General features: G+C 56.0%; 1 protein-coding gene across 2 annotated transcripts in view; it reads right to left on the bottom strand.

The window, feature by feature from the left end:
- TCF20 (transcription factor 20) overlaps nucleotides 1-14,902 on the bottom strand; it is a 56,054-nt gene continuing 41,152 nt past the window's right edge. The window contains exons 2-5 of one of the 2 annotated variants that reach the window (XM_059401875.1): nucleotides 14,441-14,534; nucleotides 6,460-6,509; nucleotides 5,276-5,403; nucleotides 21-110 (exon numbers count right to left, since the gene is read on the bottom strand). In XM_059401875.1, coding sequence (XP_059257858.1) covers nucleotides 5,320-5,403; nucleotides 6,460-6,509; nucleotides 14,441-14,534 — 228 coding nt within the window. In that variant the 3' untranslated portion in view covers nucleotides 21-110; nucleotides 5,276-5,319. Of the gene's footprint in view, nucleotides 111-5,275; nucleotides 5,404-6,459; nucleotides 6,510-14,440; nucleotides 14,535-14,902 lie in introns of both variants that reach the window. The other variant, XM_059401876.1, reaches the window with a different exon arrangement.

The following is a 14,902-nucleotide window of genomic DNA, read 5'->3' as shown; positions in this document are numbered from 1 at the left end:
AGGACTTGGGGAGGAGGTGCTGGCGGGGCGGGCGGGGCAGGGCGGGGCCGCACGGCAGGACGGTTCCTTCCATCGCGAGTGTCCACCACCTCTCACCTCCACAGTCTCACCTGCAAGACAGAACCGACACTGGGTGCTGGGAATCCTGTGCGGCCCCGTGGCCGACAGCCCTTCCTCTGGGGGTCCAGCAGCGGCAGACCCTCAGGACCAGTGGCGGAGCCACCATGTGGCGCAGACCACGTGGCCCTGGCACACGAGGAAAGGCGGCAGTGATGTGGCCCGCGGTCCCCGGGCCCCTCGCGGCATGGCAGCCTCCCCAGTGTGCGGCAGGAACGGAGACCACGAAGGAGCTCCCCGACCCTCCAGCTCTCGGGGTGACCCACCGGGGGCCTCCCGTGGGGCTCGGCACTTTGGTGGCCCGGAGCAGTCCTCACGGAGGCGGCTGAGCGCATAGGCAGTCTGTGGGAAAACCAGCTCAGGACCTGCCACGGCTGCTCGTGGTGACAAGAGTGCATCCTTCACACTCCACGAAGAACACTCTCCAGCCGGCTCCGACTGGACGGCAGGGCCTCCTCCGGGGCTCCCCAGGCGTCCCCTGCACTTGCTCCTCTTCCAGCCCAGGCTCTGTGCTCAGAAAGGCAATCCCGATGACCCAGTGGGGCAGTGGGGTTGGACCACGGGCCTCCTTGGAGTCCGTCATGGCTCACGACGCGTGCAGGGGTCTCCGAGGGACACAGAGGTTGGCAAGGGTCGGGGCAGAACAATCAGAGCAGAAGCAGGGGCGGCGGCCTCCCCCGACCTGCTCCCTGCCAGTCAGAGGGCTCCCTCCTGCCTCAGACCCCTTCTGGTGCCCTCGGGAATAACCCCTGGGGAAAACCCAGGCGGCACCATCCCTTTCCTGGGTTCACACAACTTACTAACGGGCAAAGTCGTTCAGAAGGCTGCTCTGTGTGCAGGGGCTACGAACCTTCTATTTGAAAGCACCCACATAGGTATACCTGCCCGGACCAAAGAGGCGCAATAACTGCTTGGGGTAAGACATGACCACATGGGGAGACCTGCAGAGACAGCAGGACACTGTCCCCATGCTCACGATGTCCATGGTGACAGCCTGGCTTCCCTGTTCCGTAGGTGGCTCTGGACCCTCCCTGGAAGTCGCCCCAGTCCTGCTGGCCCACGCTCTAGTCTGCCTCCAGCCCAGGGAGGCTCGCCGGTCCTGCCCTCTGGTTGTCCTAGGGTTAAGGCTGCTTGCCAGGAAAGGGGACAGAAGCGGCCTCCCCATGTTACCCCAGCAACCAAAAGCCCTCAGAGATGCGAGGATGAGGGCGGAGCCAACAGGAAGCCTCAAGCAACAACCCGGGGGGCAACATCTTGCTGGGGATGTGGGACCACGTGAACAGAGGACAGATGTCCAGGCGCTCCTTGGAAGGCTCTGCTTGTGGAGTGGGTGACAGGGCAGGGTTTGCCCTCTCCCAGGCTTGCCAGCGTTGGGCCGGTACCCCCGACCCATGAACCACTCAGGAGAGCAGGCCCAACCTGGCCCCAACCTGGGAACGGAGCGCACTTGGCACCCCAGGCCTGCCCGGCTGGGGGCGCTCTGTGGGCTGCCGACCTCGGTCCATGGGTGTGCCTGGTAGCCTGGGAAGCTCCAGTCTTGACAGCCGCCCCCTGCTGTGGCCCTGTCTTCCAGCCTTCCTAAGGGGACTTTTCCCCAGGGTCTGACGTCACACAACTTCAAGGTCAGCGGACCCTAACTTCTCAGTTACTTCTCAAACACTGTTCCTTCAACAGGGAGCTTAGGAAGGAAATCCATGTGCCAGGCTCTATGTGAGGAGTTTCAAAGACCGCCCCCCCCCGGCCCCTGGTCTCAGAGAAGACACAGCTGAAGCTGAGGGACCCAAAGCCACGGGGCTGCCGAGCGGTGGGTCTGGGGCTCCCACCCAGCAAAGCCCTCTGCGCGGGCCCCCAGGACTCTGCCTTCGAGCCTCAGTCACGTGTGGTCCTGTTCGACTGCGTGGGACTCGGCTGGCGGACGCGGGCCAGCTGCAGCCGGCCAGAGCGCCGCGAGCGGGCAGCCACTCCGTGCCAGTGGGTTTTCAACACTCTCTTTAAAAGGCGTCCCGATGTCCAGCTGCCGGTGAGGAGCGTTTCACCTGGGGCCACAGCCTGCCAGGATTCGCTCACCTTTGTCACGCTCCCACCTTCCGTGGCTTTCAGCGGCCCCTCCACAGCCTGAACCTGGCGGGGCCGCCTCCTGCCTTCTCCCAGCGCAGCAAGAATCCACCACGTCCTCCCCGCCCGGCCGGTAGCCTCCTGCAGGGATGCGGCTGTGCGGTGAGACCGTCGTCCGCACCTCTCCAGGCACAGACAGGGTGACGAGCACATGCTGCTCTGCAGGGCACGCCCTCTCCCATGCACTCGGCTGGCCCCGCCACGTGTGCGCTCCAGGTTAGAGCAGAGAAGCCGGAGCCAGACACGGTTCCTGTCCTCACTGCGTGCACAGGCTGGTGGAGATGCACAAAGCAAACAAATGAATGATTCCAAATTGGCACAGGAGAGCTGCGGCGTGCAAAGGAGCCCGACAGGGACCCAGAAGGGAAGGCCTCTGCAGCTGAGACCCAGAGAGGAGAGGGAGCCTGTCATGGAAGATGGGAGGCAGGGGACCAGGCCCAGGGAATGGCATGTGCCAGAGCCCACAGGGAGAAGTCCCGCCTCTGAGCAGCTCGCCAGACATGCCCACAGGCCCTGGCGGAGGCATCAGCAGTCGGCACAGGGAGAAGGTGGGCGCCCACAGGCCTCCCGCGGCTTCCTCACGCCCAGAAACGCGCAAGCGGCAGCCTGCTGTGTGGACGGCGGCCCAAAGACTTTTCCTGTCTGGCACGGCTGGTCTGCTGAGGGCCAAGTGCAGGGACCTCATATGCTGCTGGAGGCTGGGGGGACTCAATCTCCCATCTCCCAGCCCCCAGTTTTCCACCAGGCAGGGTGGCAGCAGGGTCCAGCCTTCGGCCTTGACCCCTCCGGCTCCTGCAGGGCCCCAGGACCTGCACGAGCTGTACCCCATGCTAGGCCACACGGACACCTTGGAGATGTTTCTTAACTGAGTCCTCAGGCTGGCCATCGCTGTTCCTCTCTTTACCGAAGAAACAGAAGCAAAAACAGGAAGTGCCCCCGGTTACACAGCTCTTACTGTATGAGAAAACGGGGCCCCGAGAAGCAGGACCCAGGTACTCATGTCCCCTCCCTGCCATGTCAGGGCACCCAATGACAGTAGCTCTCTGTCCCTAGAACGGACCCCAAGATGAAATGTTCTCTGTCCCAATCCCTGGGGCTCCTGTACAGTCTGCCGAGGGCCACCACTCACAATGGGGCAGCTGGACCGAGAAACAGGACAAGGGTCCCGCCCTGGGGATGGCACACGGAGAAAATCCTTTCAGGTGGACATGACTGGATGCAGCCTATGTCCACCCCTTCCCTCCAAGAGGTGGACGGTCGGACCTCAACAGACGAGAAACCACCCCACACCGACGGGTCGGCCGCGTGACCGCTCGGCGAGGCGGGGTCTCCTGTACGCACGGGGACTCCTGCCCACACTGACTGAGATCTGGACGACGAAGCTCACTGCTCCGCTTGGGGGCTGAGGGCTGGCAGCGCGCAAGGCTGGGAGGAGAGGAAGGAGAGGATGAATGGAATTAAAATTCCCCGCCGGAGGTCTGCCACGCAGGGCCGTGGCTCAGTCTCCCCCGTAAACACGGGCTGGAACGGCAGGACGAAAACAACGGCACGTGACAACAAATGGTTCCTTCCCTGACTGGGTCGCCAGGACACTGTCAGGAATGTTCCTTGCGGCCCCCACAGCACACGGCTCTACCCATCAGCCAGAGGAATTGACGGGAGGAAGGCAGAGCCCCGGCACGAAACAAAGGCCAAGAGAAACATGCTGGAGAACCGTCCAGACTGCTGTTGTGCGCTGAGGGCTGCTTGGGGGAAAGGCGTGCAGGAGCCGGCGGGCCCCGGTGTGTTCCGGAAATCCAGTGGCCGCTGCTGCTCCCAGCTCACTCATTGGACTCCTGGGACCCGACCACCTGCCCTTCCACTCCCAACCCCTGTCTTGGAAGAGGAAGAGAGAAAAGAAAGGCACGACCGCAGAGGCCTTACTCGACAGCCCCCCTGGAGAAAGCCGGACAGGCCTCTCTACGGCCCCACGGCCTCACACAGCAGAGCACAGCGGGCTTCTCTGGAATTCAGCACTGGGACCCTCCGAAGAAACAGAGGACTTCTCAAAGGAGAAAAAGTGCAACCGTCTGAGAGGAATTATTTTCTCCTCAAGTGACTGGTAGGTATTGCAGAGCAAGGTGGAACCTGCTGGTTGTCACGGGGAGGGAACGTGCCGTGGACTCTAGCACGTCTGTGTGTGGCTCTCGGGCGCCTGGAGTAAACACAGAAGCCCTTCACTTGTAGAGAAATAATCCCTTAATGAATGTTTCTGAGACAACTGGTCCCCCCACCCCATCCCCGAGGACCAAGTGCTTCAAGTTACATCTTGGCTTTTCTTTTTCTTCTCTTTCTTTTTTTTTTTTCTCTTTATGGTCTATTTTCTTCAACCCTCATGACTCTGTTGGGGGGAGGGGCAGGGCCGAGCAAGCAGGGAGCAGGGGAGGCGTGCTGCCTCTGGGGACGTCAGTCCACTAATCCCGCTTCTACAGACGCGCGCTGCCGCTGCCCTGACCACAAGCCCAGACACACTCACAAAAAGCACAGCTCAATCTCTTGAGTTTTTTTTAAGAGTAAAATCGGATGCTAAAGTCCCCTAAATCTTTGAGGGGATTTCCCTTCCCTTTGTACTTCTGTGCAGAGGAGTCCATCATAGTACTTTGGGGAAAAGATTTCAAAGAACAAAACTGAGGAATGTTTTGCTTTTCAAAGAAGAGCCACCACAAGCTTTACAGATAGGGAGTAAACTGGAAAGGACAGCCCACTGGCTAGAAGCATTTCTGAGCCGGGGACAGAGGGTGGGCTGCTGGCGGGCTCTGTCCCAGAAGCCTTCGAGAGCGCCACACACAAGCCTGACCTCCGCTCAGTCACCGTGAACTCAGCCTCAAACATGTCTCCACGGGCATTCCTGGGAGCTCAATGACAGTCGGAGAAACACTCAATCCACCCGGTTTCGGCAATTCACGCGGTTAGAGGCCGGTGGCGCAGCCTGGCCTGGGGCAAGCAGGAGGGCAGAGGCCGCGACACCCACTGGGACTCTGGCAGGGGTGCGGCCCCGACTCACCTGTGCTTGCTGTACTTTCCACTCCCACGAGCACACTGCCCCCCTCACCCCCGCTCCGACTGCTCTGTGCTGAGGCTGCCTTTCGCTGTCTTGTTCTGCAGTGGGGGGAGGGGGAACGGGAGGGGAGGCTGCCGCCGGCAAAGCCAAGGAGACGAGACAGGAGGGACAGAAGAACAGTGCGGGGGTCAGGGAGGGCAGAGGCGAGGAGAGGAATGGCACACGGAAAAGGAAAGAAAAAGCAGAGAGTCAGTATTGAATGACAAACAGGAGATATTCAGACAGGGTTTTCCAAGGCAAAATGTGACCATTAAAAAAGAGAAGTTTTAAAACTAAAAACATGTAAATTAAAAGAGAATACTATAAGATCCTGTGGTCCATCTCTGAAAATAATTTTTAAAGAGAAGCATAAGCGAGCATCTTTCCGACGCGTTTTGGGGGCAGACCCCTCAGGAGGACCGCTTTTCAGGCTCATGTTTGGCCCCAGTTGGAGCACGGGGCCTGGGAGCGACCCATGACCACCAGGTGTCAGTGTGACCTCAGCCAGAGGAGCGCAACCGCCACAGTAAACGCCAGGTGGCGCCAGACCAGCTGGGCGGCCCCCATCCTTGGCGGGGCTGCCTTCTCAGACCCTCCCTGCCCCACGTGCTAGGTCAGCGACAGCCCAGGCGCCCCTTATCTTCCATCCTTTCATAGAAAGGGTCACACCAACAGACCACCTCTTGAATTACTGGGGAAATCAGGCGGCAGCCCCCACCAGCTGCACCACCGGTCACTTCTGCTGAGGTCAAGCCTAGAAAGGCCTGAGTTTCTCCTGCAGAACCGTGGGGTCAATTCTTATTTCTTTTAGTCGGGGAAAATGCCTCTGATTATGTATCAAGGCCTACGGGCTTACCTCGTGCCAACTGGGAACTGGGGGTCCACTAAACTAAAATGGAAATCAGCTTGTATTGAGTTTGCTCTTTGAATTTCTCTTAACAATCCACAAATACCTTCCGCTCCCCCACGGTTCTCCCAGACTCCCACCACAGCACGTGGGGGCCACCCTGGGGTGCAGGGCTCCCTCCAGCACCGGGCCTCTCCACTCTCTCAGGGCCAAGAGCAGGCGGCGGCCTCCTGTGTATGGTCTGTAGACCGTGAGGAACACCCCCGCCCCAGGCCTGCGGGGGCCACGTGCACTGACTCACCTTGTGCTTGGGGCACCTCACCGAGAAGTTCTCCTCATGGAGCAAACAATCTGTAAGACAGATAGGCACAGTCAGACCAAGCCGGCGGGTGGTACAGCCCGGGGTGAGGGGGGCCACACTAGCCAGGACTGACAGTGTCAGACAGGGAGGTAAGAGGCCCCCACACTGTGATTTCTGAAACATCAGAGACGCCCCCAAATGAACTACGGTACTGCAACATGATGGGAGCATCAGTCCCTTAACATTTTAATGCTTCACAACAGTTAATGGTACGGGGAAACACTCATGACACAGAATGGCCTGAAAACCAGTTTACGTAATATAGAAGTACAGTCCTCGTTTTATCAAAATGTGTTATGTGCACGAAAAACAAGACAAAGGAAACTTACCCCGTGGTTCTCTTTGGCTAGCAAGACTATAGGTGACTTTATTATTATTATTTTTTTATGTATTTCCACAATTACACTAACAGAAACCATCTCCAATAAATGTTATTTTTAAAATCCCTGATTCTCGGCTAAGCCCGTTCCAGCAGGCCCGAGCCAAAGCTTCCTCATAGCAACACCACACACCTGGGGGCACCTCTCTCCTCCGTCCAGAGCCCGGCTGCCACCTTTGCCGGACGACCCATGGAGACACGGGAGAAGTTCCCAACATGAGCCACATAATCCACACTAAATGCTTCAGGGGAAAATGAAATCCCATGAGGGGGTTACTAATCCTTGAAGGAAAATGATTCATTCCAACTTTTAACGTGGTGACAGCATCCTCGCTGACAGCAAGGACACGCGTCTGCCTCCAGGTGTGCTGAGCTCCGTGGCACAAGGGTGGTGTGTGGAGCAGGGCGAGGAAATCTAATTAATGAATTCACTCTGCACACCGCAGCTCCCGGAGGGCGACAGCCAGGTCACTGGTGCAAGATGCGGTGGCAGAATGTTAATAAATATTGATCACACATTCTCAGAGAGCTCCCGGGCACCGTGGCGGGAAGCAGCCATGGTACTTAGCCTTGTTAAATATACGATTTAACTCCGGTTTAAACTGAGGTCCGGATTAGCAGCCTGTGTATCCGCAGATTTCACAGGATAGAGGAATAAGCAAGGGAACACACAAACGAGAACTTCTGAGGTCCTTTGTATCTTAAACAAATGGAAAAAGACCCTTTCATAACTGGGCTGGGCCTGTCCCATCGTGGCCTCCCTCTGGAGCCCCTGAATACCCAGCAGTGGGAAGGCGGCCTCTCTGCCCCCAGGGCCGGCCTCCAGGCACAGGAGCCCAGCAAGTCCAGCTAACCCCCAAGCCCTCCCCCCCGCAAGCAAATAGCATGGCAGTAAATGAAATGTGTTAATTTAAAACCCACAAGTACATGGCGTGACCAAGGCCCCTGCTGCTCCAATCTGCCGGAGAGCTTATGAACAGCAGGGGCCAGGCGACCGGAGCGCAGGAAGCACTCGCTCCTTACCTGGGCTTTGGCAGCACTGCTTGCTGGCAGTCTCTAGTCTGGGCCAGAGAAACCGCAGAGCCCCTGTGGGGCTCAGCCACCTTTATGCCACAGGGCATCAGAGAAATGAGAAGGGGGGACCGCATTAGCTGGAAAAGGTGCCATGGAAAAGGCAGCGGTGGCTCAGCTCCCCGCCCAGCCACGGAGGAGCGGCCAGCTGTGACCGACCATTAGTGAAACTCGTCTGAAGTTAGGAGACATGCTCCCTCTAAGTTAGAAAGCAGAAAAGAAGTAAGACAACGTAAGTGTGCACCGAAGGCAACTGGAGCTAACGTCAGGCACTTCTGGAAAGGGGAGTCTCCTAAACAAATCTGCCAGAGACCACGGCCACCTCGGATGAGGGCCTCCAGCACAAGACTGCAGACCAGGGCTCCCATCCGTCCTCGACGTGTCCGCAGCCATCAGGAACCGCAACTCACGCTCCTGGCAGGGCGAGAACCGTGGCCAGAGAGCTTAGCCACCCGCAAGGGCCCAGGGAGCCCCTGCTTGGCTGCCCTGACCCCGGCCTTGCTGCGAGGAGCACAAGAGCGGTGAGAGGCTCGGTGGGGCCCCGCCCGAGGTAACTGAACGGGCGCCTGCCCTACACAGCTGGCCCGCCTGGCGCTGGGATTTCCTCAAGCCTCTGGCCATATCCCACACTGGCCGGAGGGCCGGTCAGCACTTCCATACAGTGAAGTCAAGGAAACGGCGTGCTGGGGCATCACACCTGCTGGGAACGACTCACAGGGTTGTCCTGTCCACCAGACGGCTCCTGACGCGCACATCACACCCGGCGGAGGATGCACTCCCCTCCCTGCACTTCTCTGAACTGCACAGTGGACCTCACCGCTCTCCTCACAACAAGAGACTCGGAGCTGCCTGCACCCGCGTGCGGCCACACCTTCCCTGGGCCGGAGGCACTAAGCTCGAGGCGGGGGAGATGGGAGAGGGGAGGGCTGCTGGGCTCGGACCTGCCAGCCCCCCGCCGCCCGCCGTCTCCAGCTCGTCTGCAAACTCTCCCAGAGCTACGGCTGGTGCTTAGATTGGCCTGATCACCCTGGGACTTAGGGACCTGCGAGGGGACCATCAGAGCCAGTCAAGCCCAGGCACTGGTCCTGGGGTGCAGAGCGGAGGCCTCTCCGGGAAAGGGCCGGACACCAGTCCTTTTATAACCCCAGGGGGCCTGAACCCACCGCGTCCACATCAGAGTCTGCAGTGAGCAGCAGGGGTGGCTGCAGAGAGCGCGTCCCCGCTGGGCCTCCTCCTGAGGGTAAGAGAAACCCCTCCAGGCTGCATTCCTCGTGCACAGTACTTACTAACATGTGGCTGTGGCTCTTTTTTCCTTTGGTCTTGATTGCTGTGGCTCGTTGCACGAATACATCACGTTTTTAGAACCAGGGCTCACGTTCCTGTCACTTCATTTCCCCAAGCCACAGTCTGCCCCTGCGACCTGCGCAGCATGGGGCGGCTGACCGTGACGTCACGAATGCAGGAACAGGCCGGGGGTGGGGGGGCTGCAGCAGCCACAGACCCTCAGCGGAAACGATCCTGTTTCCATGGAGCTGCCCCAGCAGTTAGAGTTCCCCCTGAGACTTGAACAGCTCCCTGAGGTTTGGGCGGTTAGCAGCAGAGCAAAGATGGACATTTAATCTGTTCCTTACTCCACGCAGAGATGAGGAGCTCTCAAACTCAGGGACTCATTTATTTATTTAGGATGTCAATCAATGAACACCCTTCCTGGACACAAGATCCATGGTATCAAGAAGAGAACTCCCGAGAAGACCCTAAACATAAGCATCCGTCCCACAGAGCAGTTCAGACTTCTGGGTCACTGGGACTCCGGGCATCAGAAAGATTGATAAATGCCCAAGACACAGTCACCTTGTAGTGCTACTTCCTTGGTCCTGTATTTCTAGATGGAGCAGCAGAGCAGGCAGCCGCTGGGGCAGCAAAGCCGGGGGGCTGAGGGCCTGCCTGAGCCCGCACCCCTCCGACCCAGGCAGCCTTCCTCTCACTGGATACTTGGCTACCAACTTCTGCCAAATACACATGTGACCCAGTCACTTGGGCAGGCCACACAAGACAGGCGCAGACAGAGAGTGACCAACAGGGCTTACTAACCCTCACCGGTAAGCGGCTGACTGAGCAAGCTCTCTCTGGAGGGTAGGCAGAGCCCCATGCATTTCCCCGAGAACCCCATCCCCACGGCCTGAGCTTGATCAAGGTGGGGCTAAACCCGTGCTTTCCAGCTCCTAGCCACACTCGGACAGATAATTAAGTTTAAATACAACAAAGTCAAACAAAAATTCAGTCCCTCATTCCCAAAGAGCCACACTTGAAACACTCAGTGGTACACAAGGCTTGTGGCGACTGTGCTGGAGTGCGCGGATCCTGAACACTCCTGTCGCGGCAGAGGCTCCTCCTGAGCAGCACTGTGAATCCCTCAAGAAACTGCCAGGAGCCTGGTCCCCAAACTGGCTGGTGCCCCATTATGCAGATGGGGGTGCACTCACAGGGGGAAGGGGGCAGCGGACGAGATGAGGTTACCTGCCTGCCGCTCACCGGATGTTTCTGAGCAAAGCCTCAGTGCAGACCACCTCTTATCAGGCCGCTGACTGCGAGAGCCAAGCCTTGCATAAAATTATAAATAACTGCTACAAACTCAATACTTAAACATCTTCATTTAAAAATCATGAGGCTGGGGGCGCCTGGGTGGCTCAGTGGGTTACGCCGCTGCCTTCGGCTCAGGTCATGATCTCAGGGTCCTGGGATCGAGCCCCGCATCGGGCTCTCTGCTCAGCAGGGAGCCTGCTTCCTCCTCTCTCTCTGCCTGCCTCTCTGCCTACTTGTGATCTCTCTCTGTCAAATAAATAAATAAAATCTTTATTAAAAAAAAAATAAATAAATAAAAATCATGAGGCTGGGGCGCCTGGGTGGCTCAGTGGGTTAAGCCGCTGCCTTCGGCTCGGGTCATGATCTCGGAGTCCTGGGATCGAGTCCCGCATCGGGCTCTCTGCTCGGCAGAGAGCCTGCTTCCCTCTCTCTCTCTCTGGCTGCCTCTCTGTCTACTTGTGATTTCTCTCTGTCAAATTAATAAATAAAATCTTTAAAAAAAAAAAAATCATGAGGCTTAGGGGCGCCTGGGTGGCTCAGTGGGTTAAAGCCTCTGCCTTTGGCTCAGGTCATGATCCCATGGTCCTGGGATGGAGTCGGGCTCTCTGCTCAGCAGGGAGCCTGCTTCCCCCGACCCCCCGCCTGCTTCTCTGCCTACTTGTGATCTCTGTCTATCAAGTAAATAAATAAAATCTTTAAAAAAATATCATGAAGTTTAAACTAGAAAAAAGAATTCAGGGCAATGCCATGAAAAAGAGAAATGGCAAGGGCTGGCTGTTGAGAGCGAGGAAGAGTGTGTGAGAGAGAGGACAGAGCGGCTGCATGATGGAATGTGCCAGACCACGACTCGGTGAATTACAGCTCAGACGCAGCGCAGAAACATGTTGGGGAAGAAAGAGAGCGGAAAGGGACAGACTAAAACCCAAACTCCCTGAACTGACATTTCAAGGCTCTCTTCTTACTCCCTCTGGCCATACAGCGCCCTGGCCACCGTCTGCTCTTCAGCAAGTGCAAACACACACTTTTGTGAGAATCGAACTGTGGCGTACTAAGCGTTATCTTTCTGTATTTTTCCAGTCCTTCAGCTGTGCCTCCTATGGAAACTTTGAAAGAGAACAGAAAGGCAGGGAAAGGAGGAACAAGAAGGACATGTAGCTCGAGTGACTTCCCGGGAAGGAAGGGTGGCCTGGATGAACCCGGACTCCCCTCTCCCACCTGTCAGATCCCACTCTGAGCTTACGCCCCTGTACCTGCTTCCCACACCTGGACGGCCAAGCCCTCCCCGCTTCTCTCTCAAGCACTTAGCGGTAACCTGCTCCCTGCCACTGGCTGGACCCTCGCTGATGTTCCCTATCCTTCTCCCCCTCCTTCCTGAATGAAAGTACTAGGAGGGCCGGTGAGGGGAGACATGTGCTCAGAAAGGAACTGGTGAAAACGTCCACTGAAAGGGTAAGACTCTAGACGGGGAGAGAGGACATTCTGAGGCTAAAGCTCAAAGTCAAAATTTAAGGGTTCCCCATCATTCATTCACTGGATGGAACTTTATGGACAAGAGTATCCCCTTCTTTCAACAGTCATGATACTGCGAAACACTACTCTGATCATCTCAACAGACAGGGAAAAGATGGTAGGATGCAAAAGCCGTGGTTGAGAGATAAAAACACTCAGCAAAGCAGGAAGACAGGGAACTTCCTCAGCTGCGTCAAGAACATCTGTGAACCCCCCCCCCCCCGCCCAGCTATCACCACACTTACTGGGTCAGAAACAAGACAAGGATGTCAGCTCTTGCCGCGGCTACCCAGCGTTATGTGAGAAGTTCTAGCCAAGACAATTAGGCAAGAAAAAGAAATGAAAGGCATCTGACTGGAAAAGAAGTGAAACTACCCATTTGCAGATGACATATCTTGTACATAGAAATCCATTAAAAAACTATTAGAACTAATCAATGAGCTGAGCAAAGCTGCAGGATACAAGATCAATACACGAAATCAATTGTTTTTCTATATGTTCACAACAAACCATCTGAAAACTAAATTAGGAAAACAACCGCATTCACAATCACACTAAAAATAATAAAATACTTCAGAACAAGTTTAATGAACAGGCGCAAAACTTACACTCTGAAAACTACAAAACGCTGTTGATTGAAATTCAAGAATGAGACAAAGGCAGAGACGCTGCCTGGCCATGGGCTGGAAGACTTTGTTACGATGGTAAGACTGCCCTGCTGCACCTGCAGACTCAGTGCAATCGTTAGAGTTTTAATTGCTGTTTGGTTTGTTTGTTTTTTTTTTTTAAATAGAAACAGACCAGCTGATCTTAAAATTCATATGAAGTAGCCAAGGACCCAGAACAGCCAAAACAATCTTGACAAAAGGAATATTCAGAATACTCATACTTTCCAATTTCAGAATCTACTACAGAGTTCCAGTAATCAAGACAGTGTGGGACTGGACAAAGTTCAGAAATCAGCCCACACACCTATGGTCCACTGGTTTTTGACAAAGGTCCCGAGATCATTCAATGAGGAAAAAGTAATCTTTTCTACAAATGGCCCTAAGACACTGGAATCCACGTACAAAAGAGTGAAGTGGGCGCCTGGGTGGCTCAGCGGGTTAAGCGTCTGCCTTCAGCTCAGGTCACGATCCCAGCTTCCTGGGATTGCGTCCCACATCAGGCTCCCTGCTCGGCGGGAAGCCTGCTCCTCCCTTTCCCTCTGCCTGCTGCTTCCCCTTGCTTCTGCTCTGTCTCTGTCAAATAAAGTCTTAAAAAAAAAAAAAAAAAGAGGGAACTGGAGTCCTATTTCATACCATATATAAAAATTAACTCAAAGTGGATCAAAGACCCATGTAAGAGACAAGTTCTGCGAGGAGAAAACACAGGCATAAATCTTTGTGATTTTTTGGATTAGGCAACAGTTTCTTAGACGTAAGGAAAAGGAACAGGCCATGAAAAGCAAAAACAACAAAAGAAAAAAATGGATGAACTGAACTTCACGCAGACACCAGCCGTCATCAGCCACCAGGGAAATGCTCCAATCACCATGAGATGCTGGGGTGGCGGGGACACAAGAGGCAGGTAACGGCAGGCGCCGGGGAGGATGTGGAGACCGAAGCCCTCCTACTCTGCTGGAAGGATGGGAAAGTCACGTGGGGAAAGTCTGACCGTCCTGCTGCAGTTACCACACGACCCAGTAATTCCACTCCCAGGTTTAAACCCAAAGGAAGTGAAAACATTCGATCTACAGAAAGACTTGGGAGTGTGCACTGCAGCATTATTCATAATAATCAAAAAGGAGAAAACAATCTCAACGTGCACGGACTGATGAGCGGTCTGTAACGTATGGCGTGCCCGAGACACTGTTGGACAATAAAAATGAAGCCTGATGTCTGCTGCAACACGGACGAACCTGGAAAAGCGCGACGTGAAGCCACAGATGCCGGCGTCCTAAGGAACACCTACTGTGCGATCCCACTTACAGGAAGTGCCCAGAGCAGGCAAATCCATCAAGATATGAAGTAGGTCAGTGGTCGCCAGGGACTTGGGTGGGTGGAGGGGGAGTGGCCACTAATGGGTAGGAATTTACGAGGTGACGAATATGTCCTAAAATGGACTGCGGTGACGGGTGCACGACTCTGTGAGTGTACTAACTCAAACCCACTGGACTGTACACCTGAAGAGTGAATCACGTGTGAATTATACAAATAAAACTGTTATTATGACCCTGTTTCACTCCTTTTTATTATCCTCTCTGCATTCCTGTAGAACCACACACAGAACGGGGTCAGAAGAGACGCAAAAGAATGATAAAGGAAAGAAGGCAGAGAGAGTCAAAGTGACCGTCCCGGCCTTAGGATGCTCTGGACGAGGGCCGTGGCCCCATCTTACCTGCGTCAATGGCACACGGGTAGTGGTATCGGAAGGAACAGCCTTTGTTGTAACAGCCCAAGGTGGCACCTGCCTCCTGGCAGTGGGAACATTTCTGAAAAGAAAGAAGTGTGGCACGTCAGCATCCCAGAATCCAGCCCTCTCCTCCAGGCCCTCCCTCAGCCCCGACCGGCACACCCCAGCTCGTCTCTGTGGTTACAGGCCGGCGGTGGGGGGCTGGGCCGGTCCGCTGCGAACCGCCACTCACTGACCGCACCGTGGAAAGGATCCAGCAGAGACGAGCTAGGCCAGGCCTCGTAAATGGCCACAAATAGATCCAACAGCACAAGGCAATGGGGTGGGGTGGGGCACCCAGACCGGTCCCTGGTGCTCCTGCCGTCCGCCCGCCCAGACCGGTCCCTGGTGCTCCTGCCGTCCGCCCGCCCAGACCGGTCCCTGGTGCTCCTGCCGTCCGCCCGCCCA

The sequence above is a fragment of the Mustela nigripes genome, chromosome 6, assembly GCF_022355385.1.
Source record: "Mustela nigripes isolate SB6536 chromosome 6, MUSNIG.SB6536, whole genome shotgun sequence".
NCBI classification, from domain to species: domain Eukaryota; kingdom Metazoa; phylum Chordata; class Mammalia; order Carnivora; family Mustelidae; genus Mustela; species Mustela nigripes.
This window is presented reverse-complemented; position numbering and strand designations above follow the sequence as displayed.